Source organism: Procambarus clarkii, chromosome 26 (assembly GCF_040958095.1).
Source record: "Procambarus clarkii isolate CNS0578487 chromosome 26, FALCON_Pclarkii_2.0, whole genome shotgun sequence".
NCBI classification, from domain to species: Eukaryota; Metazoa; Arthropoda; class Malacostraca; order Decapoda; family Cambaridae; genus Procambarus; species Procambarus clarkii.
In genome coordinates, this window is record NC_091175.1 from 25896307 (window position 1) to 25908406 (window position 12100).

At 45.1% G+C, this 12100-nt stretch overlaps 1 protein-coding gene across 1 annotated transcript in view; it reads left to right on the forward strand.

Moving 5' to 3' along the window:
* LOC138368856 (uncharacterized) overlaps positions 1-11860 on the forward strand; it is a 20513-nt gene extending 8653 nt beyond the window's left edge. The window contains exon 2 of the mRNA XM_069331566.1: positions 11183-11860. Coding sequence (XP_069187667.1) covers positions 11183-11860 — 678 coding nt within the window. The remainder of the gene's footprint in view (positions 1-11182) is intronic.
* The last annotated feature ends 240 nt before the right edge of the window (positions 11861-12100 follow it).

A 12100-nucleotide genomic window follows, 5' to 3' on the forward strand; every position in this document is an offset into this window, starting at 1 on the left:
CCACCATGAGAGTAAGAACACTCTACCCACCATGAGAGTAAGAACTCTCAACCCACCATGAGAGTAAGAACACTCTTCCCACCATGAGAGTAAGAACACTCTTCCCACCATGAGAGTAAGAACACTCTACCCACCATGAGAGTAAGAACACTCTTCCCACCATGAGAGTAAGAACACTCTTCCCACCATGAGAGTAAGAACACTCTTCCCACCATGAGAGTAAGAATACTCTACCCACCATGAGAGTAAGAACACTCTACCCACCATGAGAGTAAGAACACTCTTCCCACCATGAGAGTAAGAACACTCTACCCACCATGAGAGTAAGAACACTCTACCCACCATGAAGTAAGAACACTCTACCCACCATGAGAGTAAGAACACTCTACCCACCATGAGAGTAAGAACACTCTACCCACCATGAGAGTAAGAACACTCTACCCACCATGAGAGTAAGAACACTCTACCCACCATGAGAGTAAGAACACTCTACCCACCATGAGAGTAAGAACACTCTACCCACCATGAGAGTAAGAACATCTACCCACATGAGAGTAAGAACACTCTACCCACCATGAGAGTAAGAACACTCTACCCACCATGAGAGTAAGAACACTCTACCCACCATGGGAGTAAGAACACTCTACTCACCATGAGAGTAAGAACACTCTACCCACCATGAGAGTAAGAACACTCTACCCACCATGGGAGTAAGAACACTCTACCCACCATGAGAGTAAGAACACTACCCACCATGGGAGTAAGAACACTCTACCCACCATGGGAGTAAGAACACTCTACCCACCATGAGAGTAAACACTCTACCCACCATGGAGTAAGAACACTCTACCCACCATGAGAGTAAGAACACTCTACCCACCATGAGAGTAAGAACACTCTACCCACCATGAGAGTAAGAACACTCTACCCACCATGAGAGTAAGAACACTCTACCCATCATGAGAGTAAGAACACTCTACCCCCACCATGAGAGTAAGAACACTCTACCCACCATGAGAGTAAGAACACTCTACCCACCATGAGAGTAAGAACACTCTACCCACCATGAGAGTAAGAACACTCTACCCACCATGAGAGTAAGAACACTCTACCCATCATGAGAGTAAGAACACTCTACCCACCATGAGAGTAAGAACACTCTACCCACCATGAGAGTAAGAACACTCTACCCACCATGAGAGTAAGAACACTCTACCCATCATGAGAGTAAGAACACTCTACCCACCATGAGAGTAAGAACACTCTACCCACCATGAGAGTAAGAACACTCTACCCATCATGAGAGTAAGAACTCTCCTCACCATGAGAGTAAGAACACTCTACCCACCATGAGAGTAAGAACACTCTACCCACCATGAGAGTAAGAACACTCTACCCATCATGAGAGTAAGAACTCTCACCCACCATGAGAGTAAGAACACTCTTCCCACCATGAGAGTAAGAACACTCTTCCCACCATGAGAGTAAGAACACTCTACCCACCATGAGAGTAAGAACACTCTTCCCACCATGAGAGTAAGAACACTCTTCCCACCATGAGAGTAAGAACACTCTTCCCACCATGAGAGTAAGAACACTCTACCCACCATGAGAGTAAGAACACTCTACCCACCATGAGAGTAAGAACACTCTTCCCACCATGAGAGTAAGAACACTCTACCCACCATGAGAGTAAGAACACTCTACCCACCATGAAAGTAAGAACACTCTACCCACCATGAGAGTAAGAACACTCTACCCACCATGAGAGTAAGAACACTCTACCCACCATGAGAGTAAGAACACTCTGCCCACCATGAGAGTAAGAACACTCTACCCACCATGAGAGTAAGAACACTCTACCCACCATGAGAGTAAGAACACTCTACCCACCATGAAGTAAGAACACTCTACCCACCATGAGAGTAAGAACATTCTACCCATCATGAGAGTAAGAACACTTTACCCACCATGAGAGTAAGAACACTCTACCCACCATGAGAGTAAGAACACTCTACCCACCATGGGAGTAAGAACACTCTACTCACCATGAGAGTAAGAACACTCTACCCACCATGAGAGTAAGAACACTCTACCCACCATGGGAGTAAGAACACTCTACCCACCATGAGAGTAAGAACACTACCCACCATGGGAGTAAGAACACTCTACCCACCATGGGAGTAAGAACACTCTACCCACCATGAGAGTAGAACACTCTACCCACCATGGGAGTAAGAACACTCTACCCACCATGAGAGTAAGAACACTCTACCCACCATGAGAGTAAGAACACTCTACCCACCATGAGAGTAAGAACACTCTACCCACCATGAGAGTAAGAACACTCTACCCATCATGAGAGTAAGAACACTCTACCCACCATGAGAGTAAGAACACTCTACCCACCATGAGAGTAAGAACACTCTACCCATCATGAGAGTAAGAACACTCTACCCACCATGAGAGTAAGAACACTCTACCCATCATGAGAGTAAGAACTCTACTCACCATGAGAGTAAGAACACTCTACCCACCATGAGAGTAAGAACACTCTACCCACCATGAGAGTAAGAACACTCTACCCATCATGAGAGTAAGAACTCTCACCCACCATGAGAGTAAGAACACTCTTCCCACCATGAGAGTAAGAACACTCTTCCCACCATGAGAGTAAGAACACTCTACCCACCATGAGAGTAAGAACACTCTTCCCACCATGAGAGTAAGAACACTCTTCCCACCATGAGAGTAAGAACACTCTTCCCACCATGAGAGTAAGAACACTCTACCCACCATGAGAGTAAGAACACTCTACCCACCATGAGAGTAAGAACACTCTTCCCACCATGAGAGTAAGAACACTCTACCCACCATGAGAGTAAGAACACTCTACCCACCATGAAAGTAAGAACACTCTACCCACCATGAGAGTAAGAACACTCTACCCACCATGAGAGTAAGAACACTCTACCCACCATGAGAGTAAGAACACTCTGCCCACCATGAGAGTAAGAACACTCTACCCACCATGAGAGTAAGAACACTCTACCCACCATGAGAGTAAGAACACTCTACCCACCATGAAGTAAGAACACTCTACCCACCATGAGAGTAAGAACATTCTACCCATCATGAGAGTAAGAACACTCTACCCACCATGAGAGTAAGAACACTCTACCCACCATGAGAGTAAGAACACTCTACCCACCATGGAGTAAGAACACTCTACCCACCATGAGAGTAAGAACACTCTACCCACCACGAGAGTAAGAACACTCTGACCACCATGAGAGTAAGAACACTCTACCCACCATGAGAGTAAGAACACTCTACTCACCATGAGAGTAAGAACACTCTACCCACCATGAGAGTAAGAACACTCTACCCACCATGGAGTAAGAAACACTCTACCCACCATGAGAGTAAGAACGACTACCCACCATGGGAGTAAGAACACTCTACCCAACCATGGGAGTAAGAACACTCTACCCACCATGAGAGTTAGAACACTCTACCCACCATGGGAGTAAGAACACTCTACCCAACATGAGAGTAAGAACACTCTACCCCACCATGAGAGTAAGAACACTCTACCCACCATGAGAGTTAGAACACTCTACCCACCATGGAGAGTAAGAACACTCTACCCACCATGAGAGTTAAGAACACTCTACCCACCATGAGAGTAAGAACACTCTACCCACCATGAGAGTAAGAACCTCTCCCCACCATGAGAGTAAGAACACTCTACCCCACCATGAGAGTAAGAACACTCTACCCCACCATGAGAGTAAGAACACTCTACCCCACCATGAGAGTAAGAACACTCTACCCACCATGAGAGTAAGAACACTCTACCCACCACGAGAGTAAGAACACTCTACCCCACCATGAGAGTAAGAACACTCTACCCCACCATGAGAGTAAGAACACTCTACCCCACCATGAGAGTAAGAACACTCTACCCCACCATGAGAGTAAGAACAAGATCAGAACGTGAAGCTGCCAACATAAGACACTACTCAACATGCCACGCCCACTACACCTCATTAATCTTTGTATATGATCTGTCCCTATTTACATCCCTTATTTTTCCCTTATTTATGCCCTATTCTTCCCTTATTTATGCCCTCTTCTTCCCTTATTTATGCCCTATTCTTCCCTTATTTATGTCCTATTCTTCCATTATTTATGTCCTATTCTTCCTTTACGATGTACTCCTCACCTTATTGTTTAATACATCTGATTTCCTTAATGGTAAAAATCCAGTTCGGCCGGCACTGTCCCTGGGCACCATAATCCCTAGATTATGCCCATAATCTAGGACTGTCAATCACCCTAAATTGGATTCCAAGTCACATTGGCATAGATGGTAATGAAAAGGCAGATTCACTAGCAAAAACTGCCACTGCTCTACCTCTTGTACAGGTTCAAATACCGCCAAGTTTTTCACAGATTAAGGAGTAAATCAAGAAGAAAATACTCCCAACCATCAGAGGTCGCCACAGAGCCAGAGAAGCGGAGGGAAGATCCACTGTGATATGGTACGAACAAGCCACTGGGTACTACTCTTTCAAGCCTGGCAAAAAGATATCGAGAGACATTGCAGTAGCCATACACAGACTCAGACTTGGTTACAAGTGCTGCTGGGAGGTAATGAACCCAATAGTTAAAGAGTGTCACATCTGTGAAACAGAAGCAGAGGCGCCACTATTGCACAACTTACTGGAATGTGAAGCTACTGAAGCCCTGCGCATCAAACTCAACATTACTCCAACGACAGCAGCTGCATTAGATGCACATTCAACCTCGATTACAATGATTAGAAAAGCCGTTAAAGAATGGGACTCACTAGTGAACATTCTGCACCTACATCGCCACCAAGATAATGTTATTAAAACAAGACTAAAACAGAAGCGAAATAGAAACAGGGAAAAAGGAGGAAACCCCACCTCCATTTAAAACTTTGACCCACATATCAGAGTAACAAGGTTATCGCGAATAACCGAACTCAATTACGGGCTCACCATAGCCTGTGCTACATGGACATTTCGTTCTGAGTAGCTAAATCTAAAACAACAACAACACTGTCTCTTCACTTGAGAATGAACCATTTTGGTTCGAAACGTTGTGTAAATTTATAATAGGTGTAATACATTCTACAGTTAACTATTCCATTTTCTTCACCTCGAACAAAGATGACATTTGGAGACTCGTCTACCAATTAAACCAAGAAGCAAGAGCACTAGTCAGAGGGAGAGAAGCCCTCAACAAGAAAATAATCAACACAAGATATGCAAGTTATATTCAATGAATCATGTATAATTTAAAACTCAATATTGGGTCAAGTTTGTACATACCAGTACTAACATTGAGAAGATTGGACATTGACTAATTAAAATTAAACACTGTGTATCTAATCTACCCAACAACGTAACATAATCGTACGTTACATTGGTTTACATTGCAATGGCTTTGTGGAACGGAATTTAATTGAGTCTGCCATAATTAGTCAATGTTCAAATCTTCTCAATGTTAGTACTGATATGTACAAACTTGACCCAATTTTTAGTTTACAATATTGCACAACAGTTTAAGAAAAAAACTATGATAGGGAGAGTTACATTGTCTCATAACAATATTATATTAATATTTTATGTATGTTCAATGAGGCTTTTTCTTTAATCTTTATTCTTATCGCTTAAATCCTTCTGACCACTCTAAGCTAATCTATACCTCTTTCTGGTTAATTCTTTCCTTAGGAGATGGTGGTCGGGATCTAGTGTCTACCTCCACTCTGCCTTTGTGATTTTTTTCAGTTCGGGGTTACAAAGGCCCAGATCGGCCGAAACGTTTATCTCTCTTTCCCATTTCTCTGTGGATTTTCCGCATACAAATGATCAGTATTTCAGTATATATCGAGTAACACGAATTTTCTCGATCTTTCTTATGTTTCTTTCACTGTTGATGGTAATTGAAAAAATCAATTCTCCAAAATTCATTTTTATTTCTAGTCTGACGCGACACTTGAATGCGTTTCATAATAACTTATTACATTTCAAAGACTTTTAGTTTACACACACACAACTATTACCTGCAAACACTAAACAGAGTTCTTACTTATGCTATGATTTAACACAACTTTCATTTTCATTTTATACCCGCATTTTGGGTGAGGTGATATGTTACAACAGTTTTGGATGAGGTGAACAAAACTTTCAACACAGGATAGAACACGAAACAATGGGTATTGAAGGTAAGACTGGAAGTAATTGCAGAGGGCCTATTGGCTCATATTTCTTGATGCTTCTATATTGGAGCGGAGTCTTGAAGTGGGTAGAATATAGTTGTGCATTAATTGGCCCACACACACACACACACATATATATATATATATATATATATATATATATATATATATATATATATATATATATATATATATATATATATATATATATATATATATATGTGTGTGTGTGTGTGTGTGTGTATATATATATCACGAAAATAAACACGTGATTAAAAATGTGACAGTGTCAGACCACGGAGTTTCAATTTTCCTCCGTGGTCTGACACTGTCATACACATATATATATATATATATATATATATATATATATATATATATATATATATATATATATATATATATATATATATATATATATATATGTCGTACCTAGTAGCCAGAACGCACTTCTCTGCCTACTATGCGAGGCCCGATTTGCCTAATTAGCCAAATTTTCACGAATTAATTGTTTTTCGACTACCTAACCTACCTAACCTAACCTAACCTTTTCGGCCACCTAACCTAACCTAACCTATAAAGATAGGTTAGGTTAGGTTAGTAGGGTTGGTTAGGTTCGGTCATATATCTACGTTAATTTTAACTCCAATAAAAACAAATTGACCTCATACATAATGAAATGGGTAGCTTTATCATTTCATAAGAAAAAAATTAGAGAAAATATATTAATTCAGGAAAACTTGGCTTATTAGGCAAATCGGGCCTTGCATAGTAGGCTGAGAAGTGCGTTCTGGCTACTAGGTACGATATATATATATATATATATATATATATATATATATATATATATATATATATATATATATATATATATATATATATATTGAGAGGAGAGGAGATTATGAAGGATAACATCCATGTCACTTGTATTGCACAACTTCACAGTGGGAATACTTGCTCAGTAATCCTCTCAGGTTTCTCTTAAATAGATTAACAAAACGACAGGAAAGAACATTACTAATATTCACATTACATGTTTTAGTTATGAATTTGGTTAGACGTTACAGGGTGTACCAAAAATTCGTTCTCATAGGAAAGATAAAATATAAAAAAAATCGGAATTTAACATTTTTTTTGTACTATTTTTCCATGAGAACGAACTTTTGTTACACCCTGTAAGTCAGAGAGGAATACACTTAATAAATAAGAATGATCTTGTATAGCCCTCATTTTCAGAACCAGATCCCTCTCTCTCTCATTCCCCATTCGTGTTGCAACCTCTTCTCGCGCCTCTCTTTCCTCTAGTTCTGCTTGCTCGCCCCCCTTCTCGTCTATCTCTCTTCACCTTGCCCTTTACCTGCTATGTTCCCCCCCTCTCTCTCTCTTGCTCGCCTCTCTCTACACACACACACACACACACACACACACACACACACACACACACACCCACACACACACACACACACACACACACACACACACTCCCACTCCCACACACACACACACACACACACACACACACACACACACACACACACACACACTCACACACACCCACACACACACACACACACACTCACACACACCCACACACACACACACACACACACACACACACACACACACACACACTCCCACACACACACACGTCTACGATCAGGTGACACGGATTAAGCAAGAAAGAGAGGGCTGGGCGGACCGCATTTTCTTGGATTGTCGGAAAGCCTTTGACACAGTACCGCATAAGAGGCTGGTACATAAGCTGGAGAGACAGGCAGGTGTAGCTGGTAAGGTGCTCCAGTGGATAAGGGAGTATCTAAGCAATAGGAAGCAGAGAGTTACGGTGAGGGGTGAGATCTCCGATTGGCGTGAAGTCACCAGTGGAGTCCCACAGGGCTCTGTACTCGGTCCTATCTTGTTTCTGATATATGTAAATGATCTCCCGGAGGGTATCGATTCATTTCTCTCAATGTTTGCGGACGATGCTAAAATTATGAGAAGGATTAAAACAGAAGAGGACTGTTTGAGGCTTCAAGAAGACCTAGACAAGCTGAAGGAATGGTCGAACAAATGGTTGTTAGAGTTTAACCCAACCAAATGTAATGTAATGAAGATAGGTGTAGGGAGCAGGAGGCCAGATACAAGGTATCATCTGGGAGAGGAAATTCTTCAGGAGTCAGAGAAGGAAAAAGACTTGGGGGTTGATATCACGCCAGACCTGTCTCCTGCAGCACATATCAAGCGGATAACATCAGCGGCATATGCCAGGCTGGCCAACATACGAACGGCATTCAGAAACTTGTGTAAAGAATCATTCAGAACTTTGTATACCACATATGTCAGGCCAATCCTGGAGTATGCAGCCCCAGCATGGAGTCCATATCTAGTCAAGGATAAGACTAAACTGGAAAAGGTTCAAAGGTTTGCCACCAGACTAGTACCCCAGCTGAGAGGTATGAGCTACGAGGAGAGACTACGGGAATTAAACCTCACTTCGCTGGAAGACAGAAGAGTTAGGGGGGACATGATCACCACATTCAAGATTCTGAAGGGGATTGATAGGGTAGATAAAGACAGTCTATTTAACACAAGGGGAACACGCACAAGGGGACACAGGTGGAAACTGAGTGCCCAAATGAGCCACAGAGATATTAGAAAGAACTTTTTTTAGTGTCAGAGTGGTTGACAAATGGAATGCATTAGGGGGTGATGTGGTGGAGGCTGACTCCATACACAGTTTCAAGTGTAGATATGACAGAGCCCGATAGGCTCAGGAATCTGTACACCTGTTGATTGACGGTTGAGAGGCGGGACCAAAGAGCCAGAGCTCAACCCCCGCAAACACAACTAGGTGAGTACAACTAGGTGAGTACACACACACACACCACACACACACACACACACACACACACACACACACACACACACACACACACACACACACACACACACCTAAGTAAGGAGGCATTTAGGGCGCTTTACACTGCCTACGTAAGGCCAGTCTTAGAGTATGTCGCCTCATCATGGAGTCCCCATCTGAAGAAGCATATAATGAAACTGGAAAAGGTTCAGAGGTTTGCAACGAGACTCGTCCCAGAGCTACGAGGGATGGGGTATGAAGAGCGCCTGAGGGAACTGTGCCTTCCGACACTAGAAAGAAGAAGGGAGAGGGGGAACATGATAGGAACGTATAAGATACTCAGAGGAATTGACAGAGTGGACATAGACGAAATGTTCACACGGAATAGTAACAGAACGAGAGGACATGGATGGAAGCTTGAAACTCAGATGAGTCACAGAGATGTTAGGAAGTTTTCTTTTAGCGTGAGAGTAGTGGGGAAATGGAATGCACTTCAGGAACAGGTTGTGGAAGCAAATACTATTCATAATTTTAAAACCAGGTATGATAGGGAAATGGGACAGGAGTCATTGCTGTAAACAACCGATGCTCGAAAGGCGGGATCCAAGAGTCAATGCTCGATCCTGCAGACACAACTAGGTGAGTACAACTAGGTGAGTACACACACACACTCCCACACACACACACACACACACACACACACACACACACACACACACTCCCACACACACACACACACACACACATACACACACACACACACACACACACACACACACACACACACACACACACACACACACACACACACACACCCACACACACACACACACACACACACACCCACCCACACACACACACACACACACACTCCCACACACACACACACTCCCACACACACATACACACACACACACACACACACACACACACACACACACACACACACACACACACACACACACACACACAAGGATTAAGACAGAGGACAGCTTGAGGCTTCAAGAAGACCTGGACAAGCTGCAGGAATGGTCGAACAAATGGCTGTTAGAGTTTAATCCAAGCAAATGTAATGTAATGAAGATAGTGGTAGGAAGCAGGAGACCAGATACAAGGTATCACTTGGGAGATGAAATACTTCAAGAGTCCGAGAGAGAGAAAGACCTGGGGGTTGATATCACGCCAGACCTGTCCCCTGATGCTCATATCAAGAGGATAACAGCAGCAGCATATGCCAGGTTGGCTAACATAAGAACGGCCTTTAGAAACTTGTGTAAGGAATCTTTCAGAACATTATATACCACATATGTCAGACCAATTCTGGAGTATGCGGCACCAGCATGGAGTCCATATCTAGTCAAGCATAAGACTAAAATGGAAAAGGTTCAAAGGTTTGCCACCAGACTAGTACCCGAGCTGAGAGGTATGAGCTACGAGGAGAGACTACGGGAATTAAACCTCACTTCGTTGGAAGACAGAAGAGTTAGGGGGGACATGATCACCACATTCAAGATCCTCAAGGGAATTGACAGGGTTGATAAAGACAGGCTGTTTAACACAAGGGGCACACGCACTAGGGGACACAGGTGGAAACTGAGTGCCCAAATGAGCCACAGAGATATTAGAAAGAACTTTTTTAGTGTCAGAGTGGTTGACAAATGGAATGCATTAGGAAGTGATGTGGTGGAGGCTGACTCCATACACAGTTTCAAGTGTAGATATAATAGAGCCCAATAGGCTCAGGAACCTGTACACCTGTTGATTGACAGTTGAGAGGCGGGACCAAAGAGCCAGAGCTCAACCCCCGCAAGCACAACTAGGTGAGTACAACTAGGTGAGTACACACTGCCGTCCGAGGCGTCCTGTCTCCCCCCCCCTCCCCCCCCCCCCCCTCTCCCCCCCCCTCTCTCTCTCTCTCTCTCTCTCTCTCTCTCTCTCTCTCTCTCTCTCTCTCTCTCTCTGCACACTCTAAGGCCTCCAAAAGGTCTTAACGATCGTGCTCGTGAATAGGTAGTTTAAACGTCCTTTGTGAGCCATGATGACCATGGCCTGAAGAATATGTGCCCCAGCGCCACCATCTCAGGTCAGGGCCCCGGCCGTCTCAGGTCAGGGCCCCGGCCGTCTCAGGTCAGGGCCCCGGCCGTCTCAGGTCAGGGTCCCGGCCGTCTCAGGTCAGGGCCCCGGCCGTCTCAGGTCAGGGCCCCGGCCGTCTCAGGTCAGGGGCCCCCAGAAGTCTCAGGTCAGGGCCCCGGCGGTCTCAGGTCAGGCCCCCAGAAATCTCAGGTCAGGGCCCCCGGCCGTCTCAGGTCAGGCCCCCAGAAATCTCAGGTCAGGGCCCCCGGCCGTCTCAGGTCAGGCCCCCAGAAATCTCAGGTCAGGGCCCCCGGCCGTCTCAGGTCAGGCCCCCAGAAATCTCAGGTCAGGGCCTCCGGCCGTCTCAGGTCAGGGCCCCGGCCGTCTCAGGTCAGGGCCCCGGCCGTCTCAGGTCAGGGCCCCCGGCCGTCTCAGGTCAGGGCCCCGGCCGTCTCAGGTCAGGGCCCCCGGCCGTCTCAGGTCAGGGCCCCCGGCCGTCTCAGGTCAGGGCCCCGGCCGTCTCAGGTCAGGGCCCCCAGAAGTCTCAGGTCAGGGCCCCAGAAATCTCAGGTCAGGGCCCCCGGCCGTCTCAGGTCAGGCCCCCAGAAATCTCAGGTCAGGGCCTCCGTCTCAACTCAGGGCCCCGGCCGTCTCAGGCCAAGCGCTCTGCCTGATGGCTGTCAGTGTGTCTGCGTCAGACTCTCTGTGACCTCTCTGCTCTCCTTTCTAGAGGGGAGAGCAGAGAGCCCCGAGGGCAGACCAAGGGGGACACAGAGACACAGTGAACGAAGGAGAGACATAGGCACGACAAAAGACAAAAAAAAAATATGAAGGCTTGAGACCATGTTCGCTGCCGGCGGTGAATCAGACGAGATCAGCCTTGGAGGGATACACGTGTCCGGGGTGTTTGGACA